This window comes from Camellia sinensis, chromosome 5, assembly GCF_055761805.1.
Source record: "Camellia sinensis isolate YWXY chromosome 5, ASM5576180v1, whole genome shotgun sequence".
Taxonomy (NCBI): domain Eukaryota; kingdom Viridiplantae; phylum Streptophyta; class Magnoliopsida; order Ericales; family Theaceae; genus Camellia; species Camellia sinensis.
Window position 1 is genome coordinate 135,836,085 of NC_138965.1, and position 11,398 is coordinate 135,847,482.

Genomic DNA, 11,398 nt, shown 5'->3' on the forward strand with positions numbered 1-11,398 from the left:
GGCTTAAAAGCTTGATTTGGGAAGGACTTTTTGACTTTTTGACTTTTTTGAATTTTTTTGTGAGAGAAGAATGTAATGATTATGGGTTGGATGTGATGTTTTGTTTGTTATGACTAAAATAAACTATTTTATTTTTTGTGACTAAAATAGACAAAAAAACCTGCAAACCCACTTGCCAAACACAGGCTCTCATATATATGTAGTTATCTTAGGATTGTTACATCGAAATGTTCCTTTTTTCAATGTATATTTTAATAGTGCTTTTTATTTTAATAAATTTAAAAAAAGAATAAAATAAAAAATTCATATTATTTTAATTTTTAATTTTTTTAAAAAATTAATATTTTAAAATAATAAAAAATAAAATAAAGAATTAATATTTGGTTATGGAAGGAAGGAGTAATAAAATTATCACTTATGCCCCGTTTGTTTTCAGAGATAGAATAAAGAGAATTGATAGTGAGGGAATTAAGTAAAATTGTATTTATTTTGATGATAATTGTTAGTGTAGAGATTGTCAAATTATTTTTATATAAAATAAATAAAAAATACAAAAAAAATTAAACATTAATGTTTTAATAAAAATACCCAATATGTAAAAAAAATTAAAAAATAAAAAATTCCTAGAAAAAAATAAATAAAAAATACAAAAAATTAAATATTAATGTTTAAAAAAAATGCTCGACATGTAAAAAATAAAATAAAAAATAAATAAAAATAAAAAATTTCTAATCCACCGGGCTATTTTTCTAATACCAAGTTCTTGAAACCCATCTGAATCCCCTTAGGAAGGCCGATCCTAATTCGAAACTCACTATCAATCCCCTCCCTATCTCTCAAAACAAACACAATATTAATGAATCTCACCTCACTATCAATCACAATTCTCCCTCTAACTCTCTAAACAACCGGGCCATAACGATTTGAATCCCTGTGAATTGTCCATGATAGTACTGTTAAGAACGTGTTTGATTAGTAGATAAAATTAAACAAAAATAACTTATTTTAGAAAAGAGATTTTAATCATTTTGTATGAAAAAAGTTAACCCACCTCCCCCAGGACACTTTTTAGATAACATAAGAACAACAATAATTAGACATTACTCTTTAGGAAAAGAGATTTTAATCATTTTGTATGAAAAAAGTTAACCCACCTCGCCCATGACACTTTTTAGATAACATAAGAATAACAATAATTAGACATTACTCTTTACCTAAATCAAATCAAAAAGTAATATATAAAAAACTAAACAACATAACTTTATAAGGGTTATCTTGCCTTGTATCAAAGCAATAATTTAAGCAGCAATAATTTAAGCAGGACACTACAAACAAAAAAAACATCATCTCTTCCTCCTTTATCAGTATCTTCCCCTCAAAGATTAGGAAAAAGAAAAGAAAGAAAGATAACTTAGCAGGGGAAAAAGTTTTCCCATCTCCCAAACAACCCATATCCAAATCAAGCACACCCACGTGGAGCAAACCCGATCCGCGAACCCGCAAGATCATACACGACCCGGAACCCCTGTTGTTGGATATTCCCAATTATGGACAACCCGTTCATTGTACCCGCAAACGCAAAGCAAAAACTACCACTACTGTCCACTGGAATCAGATAATTCGACGCCGGCAACGACACGTCAGTACCGACGAAGTGCATCACCACCGTCGGCACCTTCACCTCCGTCTTGCCAGAGAGATCGAAACACGTGTCGAAGAGCGAGAACTCGGGCCCCCGTTTCAATCCGGATGCTCCGGCCCGGAAAGCGTCGCGAAGGGCGATGTAAGCGGGTCGGGTCAGGCGGGTGACGGAGGTGCCCGAGTCGATAATGACGCCGCCGTTTCCGGTGTTGTCGAGCTTGAAAAGCGACGGCGTAATGCCTCGGACTCGGACTCCTCCGACGCTGATTCCGGTGAGTCCGACGTAGTAAAAAGTGTCGAGCTTTGGGTTTGTGAGTAAGGGAGTGAACAAGGCGGTTCTCGAGACCGCCGAGTCACCGAAAACCACCGAAGACGGTTTAGAAGAAGCCGACCGGTCCACCAAACAGTACGAGAACTTGCCGCCGAACCGGCGACCGGTTTGAGTCGGAAACGATAACTTCCCCCGGCCCAAACCCAACAACCCGGCGGCGCCGACGAATAACCCTTCATTGTCGTGACCGCATCCGAGAGCAACGTTGGGGACTCGGGTGCTCCGAAACGTCAGCGTTTCGGTTGAGAAATCGCCGAACGTGAACGAACCGTCGCCGTACGATACTTGGTAGAGACACATCCGACGGTTGCTACAGCCCGGCGAGTCGAGCCGCCGGCACAGGAGGGACCCACATGATACCCCCAAAAACGACTTCGATTTGGTGGGATCGAAGACCGGGTCGGTCTGAGAGTAGCATTTCCGGCACGGGGAGCACTGGATCCAAACGACGTCGCTTCCGGTGTCGAGCACCATGTAGGAGTACTTGGGAGGAGTGCCGATGCCCAATCGGGTGAAGTACTCGCCGCTGCCCTGAGCAAGGCCGGAGATGATGGAGCTGCTGAAGTCGCGGCCGGCGGTGGTGTTGCCGTAGACGGCGGAGGATAAGGTTTTGGCCCTAGCGGCGTCGCGTTGGAGGCGGAGGTGGAAGAGGCGTTCTGGGGTGGCATTGAAGGAGAGAGAATCGCGGTGGTGTAACTGTACGGAGAGGGTGGTTTCGGAGTCGGATTCGGCGGTGAGGGTTTCTGAATCTGTCCATGAGAGGGACTGTGGTTTTGGGAGAGATTGCAGGAAGAGGGTTTGGAATTGGAGGGGTTGAGAGAGAGAGGTAGAGAGAGAAAAGAAGAGGAGTGAGAAGAAAATGGCAATGGATTTGGTACCCATTGTAGAGAGAGAGAGAGAGAGAGAGGGGAGTGAAAGTGAGAGCACAGATAGCCTTGGGAGTAATAATAATGGAGAGAAAAATGTAAAGGCGGTTCTGGTTTGGAGTTATGTCGGCTTCGAATATTTACCATTACGCCACAATGTGAATTTAACGTTAATTTTTCTTTAAAAATTGAGTAATGTTAGGTATATCAAATTTTTTACTAAATAAATTATGAAATATTTTATATGGGAGATATTTGATCATTTATTTGATAGAAATTTTGTAACCCCTAACATTTTTCTTAAAAATTTGGCTCCATTGGTTTAGTTTTAAAATTATAATTTACATATGAAATTATATTTTGTATTTTAAATTTTTGAATCATAATTTAAAAAAAATATATTTTCTTATGAATTTTAAAAATAGTTTTGGGATGATTTATAATTTTTTTTATTAATTAATGTATAGAATATGAAAGAACATGAGAGGAGAAAGAAGAAACAAGAGAGAAAAAATGATTAATTGAATGAATAATAAAAAAAAAAAAAGAAGAGAAGAGAAGAGTTTTAAATGTAAGTTTGAATAGGGGCGGGCGCGAGTCGGTTGCGGCCACGAAACCTTCAATCCGCCATCCGTCTGCCAGATTGGCGGATTGAAGAAAATCAATCCGCATCCGTCCGCCAATCCGGCGGATGTGGATTGAGCGGATTGACGGTTTGGCGGATGGATGCGAATCGGTTTTGGCGGTTTGAAATTTTATAAATTTTCAACATAATTCAACTTGCGCACTTCCTCAAAAAAAAAAAAAAAGAAGAAGAAGAAGAAGAAGAAAGTATTACAGTTAATGACTTAAAAAAGTATTACAATTACTACATGTCTCATTCAAAGAAAGAAAGTTTGAAACTTTAAAATATCACAATCACTGCATGCCTCATCTACATATTACAATCACAACATGCTTTATCCACATAAAATATTACAATCTGTGGTTCTTAAAATATAAAAACAATGTAAACCACCAAAACCATGAACAAAGCAATAGTAGAGATTGTATGTCTCTGTATTGTTACATTTATATATGTTTTTGAAAACAAAAACCAATCAGCATATATTATATTTTTTATTTATTACTTTTAGAGTTAGATTTAAAAACCAAAAAATATAAATAAATAATATGTTTATTTTTTTCAATTCAAAAAATATATTCAAGTTAAAAACTTTTTTTCAACAGAACATTTGAACTCTTTTCAATTGAAAACACAAACAAAATATTCAAACAAATTGAAAACACAAAGTCTTATAAATTACTAAGGGTACTCGCGGTTTGGCGGTTCGATTGCGGCCAAAGGAATCTCAAATTCGCCATCCGTCTGCCAAATTGGCGGATTGGAGAAAATCAATCCGCAACCGTCCATTTGACATCAGGCATTCGTCCAAAATGCAGTGGATCAGTTCGGTTCAGTTCGGTTTTGGCGGATCGGTATATCCACTGCTCACCCTTAATTTTGAATTGTATTTTAAATTCATCCAAATCATGATTTAAAAATAGAGTTGAATTTTAAGAAGTAAACCACAAGTTGCCTTTGATTTTCAAGATCAAAAATTTCTCAAAAATTAGATTTAATTTTCAAGTCTAATGATGCGATAATCAATTAAGATATTAAAAGTAATATTTTGGGGTGCTTTGGTAACCCAGTAAAAAGTCAGCTTTTAATTTTTTTACCCATTTTAGGTCATATCACCTCTCACATTTTTTACTCATAAAAAAGCCAAATAAATTAAAAAAGCCAAAAAATAAACTTTTTACCAACTTTCCAAAACACCATTGTCTCTCATATTTTTTTTCCTAATTTATTAATCAATCAAATCACTTATATATTATTAAATCCATAAAATAAATATAAAAAAATAATTATACATATATATATATATATATATATATTTTTTTTGGTACATCGAAAACTACTTGTATATCATCTTCCTTTCTTCGAATAAATGTTTTTAAGTAAGTGTAAAACAACTAAGTCTTCGTTTGGTAATGATTTTTTTAGTTGATTTTTTTGACTTTTTTAACCTGAGACTTTTTTGTTCGTTTGGTATTCTTGATTGACTTTTTTAGCTTTTTTTGGCTTTCTTAACTTTGGGATGGTGGATTTTTTTTGATCTTTTTTGATTTTTTGACCTTTTTTTTGTGTCATTTTGTGATTATTTAGCCCAACACAAAAACCAAACATTCCCTAAATGAAAAATGATATCCAAGCTTATTTTTTAAATTTTAATAATATGTAAGTGATATGATTGATTGATAAGCAGAAAAGATATGAGAGAGAGTGCTATCTTAAATATTCTAATTGATTATTACGTCATTGAACTTGAAAAGTGAGTCTAATTTTTTGACTTGAATAACAATTCCTTAAATAAATTGCATTTCATTAGAATGAAGTGGAATAGAGTGATCATTTTATCAAAATATTTATTCTTATGTTTGATTAAATTAAAAAAATAATGACCAATATATATTACAAATCAAATTACTTTTTACTATTTTAAGAGAATAGTCCTTCCATAAAAAAATCGAATATTATTTCATTCCAAATGCTATTTGCTAGGAGTCAAGGAAGTAGCTTAAAAATTTATGGAGAAATTGCATATAAGTGGAATAGTACAAAAATAATTGAAATAAATTTTTTTTTTTTTGGATGTAATTATGATACACATGAAAGACTTGTACAAAAAATATGAAAGGCTTGCATCATACAAGTGGAAAATTTGCATCATCATAAAAATGCAAATATTGTATTATTGTCCCACTTATTTTTAGTTTTTCCAAAATTTATTAAAGTTTACTGTTTAAAAATTATATATATTGCTAAAATAGATTTATATAATTTGGCATACCTATGTGTAATAAGAATATGTATCATTTCAAGTTGAGTAATTATTTTTAAAAAATTGATAAATACTTTTTTAGAATTTGAACTATCTTAACAACAAAAACAGTTTATTCACTCTATTTATGTTCATTTCTTTTTAAAGAACCATTTTGTTTTTATATTGGATGATATTAATTTGATTAAATTAATATAATATAAAAAATTAATATATATGTATTTTTTTTTACAAAAATCACAAAAGCATGAAATTTTCATGTTAACAGGCTGGGGAAAAATGCAGCGTAAAAAAAGTAAACAAAAGAAGACATGGAGGTGCGGAGTCCTATGAAATTGTACCGCCCCCGTGACTCTTCTCTGCTCTTTTCTTTCATCATATTCATCTTTAACCACTTTGGGCTTATTTAGTTTGTTTTTGAGAAAAAATTTTGAGAAAAAATTTTTACAAATAAATTTTTAAGAGTAATTAAATCAAATAAATTTTTAAAAAAAAATTTAAAATTTTGTTTGGTTTGCTTCTTTCCAAAATCATTCTCTCTCTCATACACATCAAATCAAGCACTTTCTTTAAAACTCTCTCCCTAAAATAATATTTCAAAACCATTTTTGAAAAAAGAAAAACAAACAAGTTTTCATACTTTTTATCTCAAAAACTACTCTACAAATACAAACCAAACATGCCATTTGGCTTCTTTCAATCTTTATTCTTTGTTTTATTTCTTTCTTTACAAAAAAAAAAAGTGGATAGAAAAAAAATAAAAAGATAAATAGATAGATTATTTTTGAATCGCCAAATTTAACGTAAATTGCAACAACAAACACATGGCCGAGGTACATAGTACATTTCTCTCCATGTTATACATAAAAATTGATTATTATTATTTATTTTAGATAAATTATATTAATTTTTTGATATTTGAGTAAAATATAGTAAACTTAATAAATTTTCAATAATTATATTAAGCTTCTTAACAATCTAATCATATTTATAATACTTGATCAATTTTTCATCAATAATTCGTTAGTTAACTAAATAAAAAAAATGATATTGATGATACAGTTCGTGATGGTAGAACGGGTCGGACTGATCCACGCTCTTTAAACCTATGTCCGAATGACCAAGCTTACTTGAAAACCTGCACGAGAGTTCAACGGGGAACGGGGAGTCCCCCAGCGAACCCTCCAACGAGCAAGTTAGAGAGAGAGAAGTGGAGTGTAGAGATGGAGTAGAGATAGAAAAGCTTAACCTTCTTCCTGTCTTCGGTGTCTGCTTATATCCTCTGGTAATTATTTCGTTGTCCCTTCCGACCTGTCACCTTGGCCGAAAGTCTATACTGTAGCTTACCTTGTTCAGGGTGAGGGCGTGCTGTCCCAATGGAGAGGGGTTATCGCAATAAATGCTGTAAGGGGCCTCATTAATGGCGATATGTCGTGGCAATAATTTGCAGATCTTTGTCTGCTAATGTGGCTTGCCCTTCTCTTGCCATATGTCTTGATGCCATTGGCTCTTATTGCTGTGTGGGGCTTCAGTAGTGCTGGGCTTCATTAATTGAATTATGTATTGGGCCCCAAGTGGTAGGCTTGGGTTGTTCATAGTGGGCTATAGCCTTTGTGGGTCTACCCATGTCAGTAGTCCCCCATTCCCAAGTACAGCTTTAGTCCAACGAAGGGAATAATTAAGAAAATGAGGGTTGTGAGAGGGTTGACCAACCATGAGGAGGGCCAACTACGCAAGGCGATCGAGTGGAAGGACCGACTATGAGGAGGGCCGACCGCGAAGGGTGGCCGAGTGAAGGGACCGACCATGAGGAGGACCGACCGTGAAGGGTAGCCGAGTGAAGGGACCGACCATGAGGAGGACCGACCGTGAAGGGTAGCCGAGTGGAGGGACTAACCATGAGGAGGGCCGACCGCGAAGGGTGGCTGAGTGGAGGGGACTAACCGTGAGGAGGGCCGACCGCGAGGGTGGTGAAGCGGCGTGGTACGTGTTGAAGTGAAGTGGAATAGACAGGGAAGGGGAAGGGGGCAGTGTATCGTGGTCGTACACGTGGCAGAATCTCGTAGTGGGGGGGTTAGGCATTGGGTAATAAGTGAAATGATAGGGCATTTTATGGTGTTGAAAAGACAGTTTCGGCGGACTGTTGAAAATTTTTCAAACTGGCGGAAATTAATTGTGACCCTTGGAATACAGGCAAGCCTTAAGCTTTTGGTATTATCCGTTTTACCTACCTTTTTGCAAAAAATCAAAACGTTCCAAGTGTTAACTCTTTCGTTGCTAGTGATACACCCTTGCCACATTTTGTAGACTATCTCACACTAGCATCTGAAGCTATTCGCCGACATACAAAAAGGATGGCCCAAGAAGAATGAACAGCCGCGAGGGTTAATCCATTGGGACACGACGATGCTGTGGATTTGGCAGAACAATACCGGACGAAGAGGCGAGTGGGAAGTGAGGGGGAGCCGGTGGGGCAACCTCGTTCGTCCACGGTGATAGCAACTGTGCAGTCAATCAGCCAAGTTGAGCTAGATCACTAGCATACGAAAGTTGACAAGTCGACCGTCACCGTGAAGGAGTTGGTGAGTATACGCGAGAGGTACCAGATTCCCGTAGAAATAGAGTTGAAGCTGCCGTCCACGAAGAAGAGGCCATCCGACGCCCGACCGGGGGAGTTTGCCCTCTACGAGGAGGCGTTGAAGGGAGGGTTGAGGTTGCTGATTCCGGAGGTAGTAGTGGGTGTCCTAAACCGGTTGGAAGTGACGCCGGGTCAACTAATGCCCAACGCGTGGAAGATGGTACTGGCTTGTGCAAGCGTGTGGCCAAGGGTGAACAAGGGGGCGACCATGATAGTAGACAAGTTTTTTGCGTGCTACAAGGCGTCGGGGCAGCAAGAGACTTGGGTCACCTTGTAGGCGGTGGCAGGGAAGGGGCTGGTGGCGGGGTTGCCGTCATCGATAAAGGGGTGGAGGCCGCGGTGGTTCTATGTGTCCGCCAACGGAGGGGTTGGAGTGCGCACAGTTTGGAAAGTGCTCACAAAGTCTGTGGAGCCAAAACTGGGGACAACAGCTGAGGAGAGAGTGAAGAAAGTGAAGGAATGAAGGGAGAAGGAGGGCACCAGATGGGACGAGCTCGTTCAGCCGTCGGCCTTGTTTGTCGCAGGGTTGGGTCCTCAGTTGATCGGTGGAGACCTCGAACCAGCGGAATTAGAGGCGAGAAGGGAGGCGCAAGAAGCGGAGGATAGGACCATTCTCGCCAAGGCCAGTAAATTCAAAGAGTCACAGGCAGACTGGCCGCTGAAATCGAGTGCGAGAGAGAGGATCCGACCACGCCCCAAACCTCTGGGAGAGAAGAACTTGGGTGGATTTGAGCCACGACCGCCCCCAATTGATCCTTTGAAGGAGAAGGCCTACAAGGAGATGGAGGGTGTGGTGAAGAAAAAGAGAGTGAGGAGGAGTGAGGAAGAGCCTGCCTTGAAGAGGAGGAAGGAGGTGACGGCGGAGGAGACCCCCATAGGGAAGGAGGTAGAGGAGAAGGGAGTGGAGGCGACTCCAGAAGGGGTGGTTGTCCCAGAGGTGTAAGGGGACAAAGGTGAATGAGCCCAAGAGGGAGAAGAGCACATAACTGCCATGGGCCCTAAAATGCAAGTAGAGAGTGGGGTCAGCTAGCCCTGAGGTGTCCCAAGGAAAGGAAGAGTAGGCCAGGTTGAAGACCGTTTTTTACCATGTCCCAGCTGTGTCTGGGGTGCTGGGAGGAGTAGGAGTAGAGGCCAGGGCCGCTGCAGATCGCCTCTTGCGAGTAGTGAAGGAGGCAACCGTGAGCTCCTTGGCAAATTTTACTGAGGCTGAGCTACTGAGGGGGTTGTGTTCTGTCCAAATGGAGGCAACCTCCTTAGCCAAGGCCCTTCTGAGGAAGGCAGCGGCTGCAAAAGGTGAAGTGGGGCCGTTGAAGGCAAAGTTGGAGGGGGTAGTGGCCCAACTTAAGAACTTAAGGAGGGAGACTGTAGGTTGGCGAAAGGTCGCGCGAAGTGCGTGTGCCAGAGGGTTAGAAGAGGCTCAGAAGGCAAAGACAATGGAAGTGTTGGCAATCGTGCAGCGCAATGTTGCCACTCGAGCCCATGCTGAGCTGCTCGCGACCAAGTTGGAGCTAGAGAACAAACGCCGCAAGGTAGTGTCGCTCGAGTTCCTGCTGGCTGGCGAGTAGAAGAAGCTGGAAGATGCTAAAAATGCCTGCACGATCGCCAACGAGTGGTTTGAAGAGGCTATGACCAACAATGAAGATCTGCGCGCCCAGTGGATCAAAGAAAATGAGGAAACATGCCTGAAGATCACTGGGCTGGAGAAGAAGTGGGAAGATGAGCGTGCGAAGGCAATAGAAGAGAAGGCGAGGTTGGAGAAGGAGTTGGAGGAAGAAAAAACCAAGGCAGCCTCTGAAAGGGCAGCAGACCCCGACCTGTACGTCACAGCAGTGGAGCAGTTCAAGGGGTCTGCTGACTTCTAGATGGCGATCGATGCCGCGGTTGCCAGCAACTTGGCGAGAGAGGGGGCTGGGGGGCTGGCCTCTTGAGAGCGACTGCTGGGGGCAAGAGTGAAGATGAAGTGATCCAGAGCTTCCAGCGGTCAGACTTCTACAAGCACGAGATGGCTGAGTACTAGGACAGCGGCTGGAAGATGTTTAAACGCAAAGTAGAAGAGCTATTCCCAGACTTGGACCTTAGCAGTGTAAAGATTGATGAAGACGACGTAGACCGGACCCCCCTAGACGAGTGCATTGAAGAAGAAGACCTCGTGTTAAGTGAGGAGGAATGACGGAAGTGGACAAAATTGTACTTAGAATTTTGGTTGTTTTGTTTTTTTGTTTTTTGTTTTTTTTTGAATTGCTGTAATAAACTTGTGTATAAGTTTGTGAATGAATAAAATTATAAGGTTGTGTTTGTGACATTGCTGTCTTTATGTTTGTGAATCCGAAATGAATGAGAATGGTTTATTCAAATTAGGCTTGACTTGAAAGGAAAAAGGTTGACTTGTAAAAGTTGATAAGTAAAGAAACAATCTGACTTATAAAGAAAGCATGTAAGAATGTCAAAAAATGTGAAGTTTCAAATCAAGCCTAAAAATGAAGTTGTAAATCGTGTTGTGAGGGTGTTGATAAATGAAAAATTAAGTTGGGAAATGAAAGCCAAAAAATATAAAGAGTGTTAAGAGGTGTAAAAGCATGGACCTAGAATTTGACTAAGTATGGCCACTATGCCACAACCTTGAAGTTGGCACGAATGGCCTTAACCGAGCTCTTTATTCATGCTCAGTTTAGGTTAAGCTACGATTAACTGGCTCTTCAAGTAACTCAGTGGCTTTAAGTAACTCAGTCTAGCTGAGCTCTTTATGCTCAATTTGGCTGAGGCTTTTCATGCTCAGTCGGGCTAGGTTCTTCATGCTCAGTCTAGCTGAGGCGCTTTTCATGTTCAGTCTAGCTGAGGCTTTTTATGCTCAGTCTAGCTGAGGCTTTAAGTAACTCGGTCTGGCCGAGGTCTTCGTTCTCAGTCTGGCTGAGGCTTTTCATGCTCAGTCGATCTGGGTTCTTCATGCTCAGTCTAGCTGAGGCGCTTTTCATACTCAGTCTGGCTGAGGCTTTAAGTAACTCGGTCTGGCCGGGGTCTTCGTGTTCAGTCTGGC

General features: G+C 39.8%; 1 protein-coding gene across 1 annotated transcript; it reads right to left on the reverse strand.

The window, feature by feature from the left end:
* Positions 1 to 1,209: 1,209 nt before the first annotated feature.
* LOC114323109 (aspartyl protease family protein 2) lies at positions 1,210 to 3,091 on the reverse strand. The gene has a single exon (XM_028270593.2). It carries the CDS (start codon positions 2,852 to 2,854, stop codon positions 1,460 to 1,462), a length of 1,395 nt encoding a protein of 464 aa, XP_028126394.1. The 5' UTR covers positions 2,855 to 3,091; the 3' UTR covers positions 1,210 to 1,459.
* Positions 3,092 to 11,398: the final 8,307 nt, after the last annotated feature.

Excerpts from the sequence above, each read along its gene's own strand:
- LOC114323109 (XM_028270593.2), bottom strand. The coding sequence starts at position 2,854 with ATGGGTACCAAATCCATTGCCATTTTCTTCTCACTCCTCTTCTTTTCT.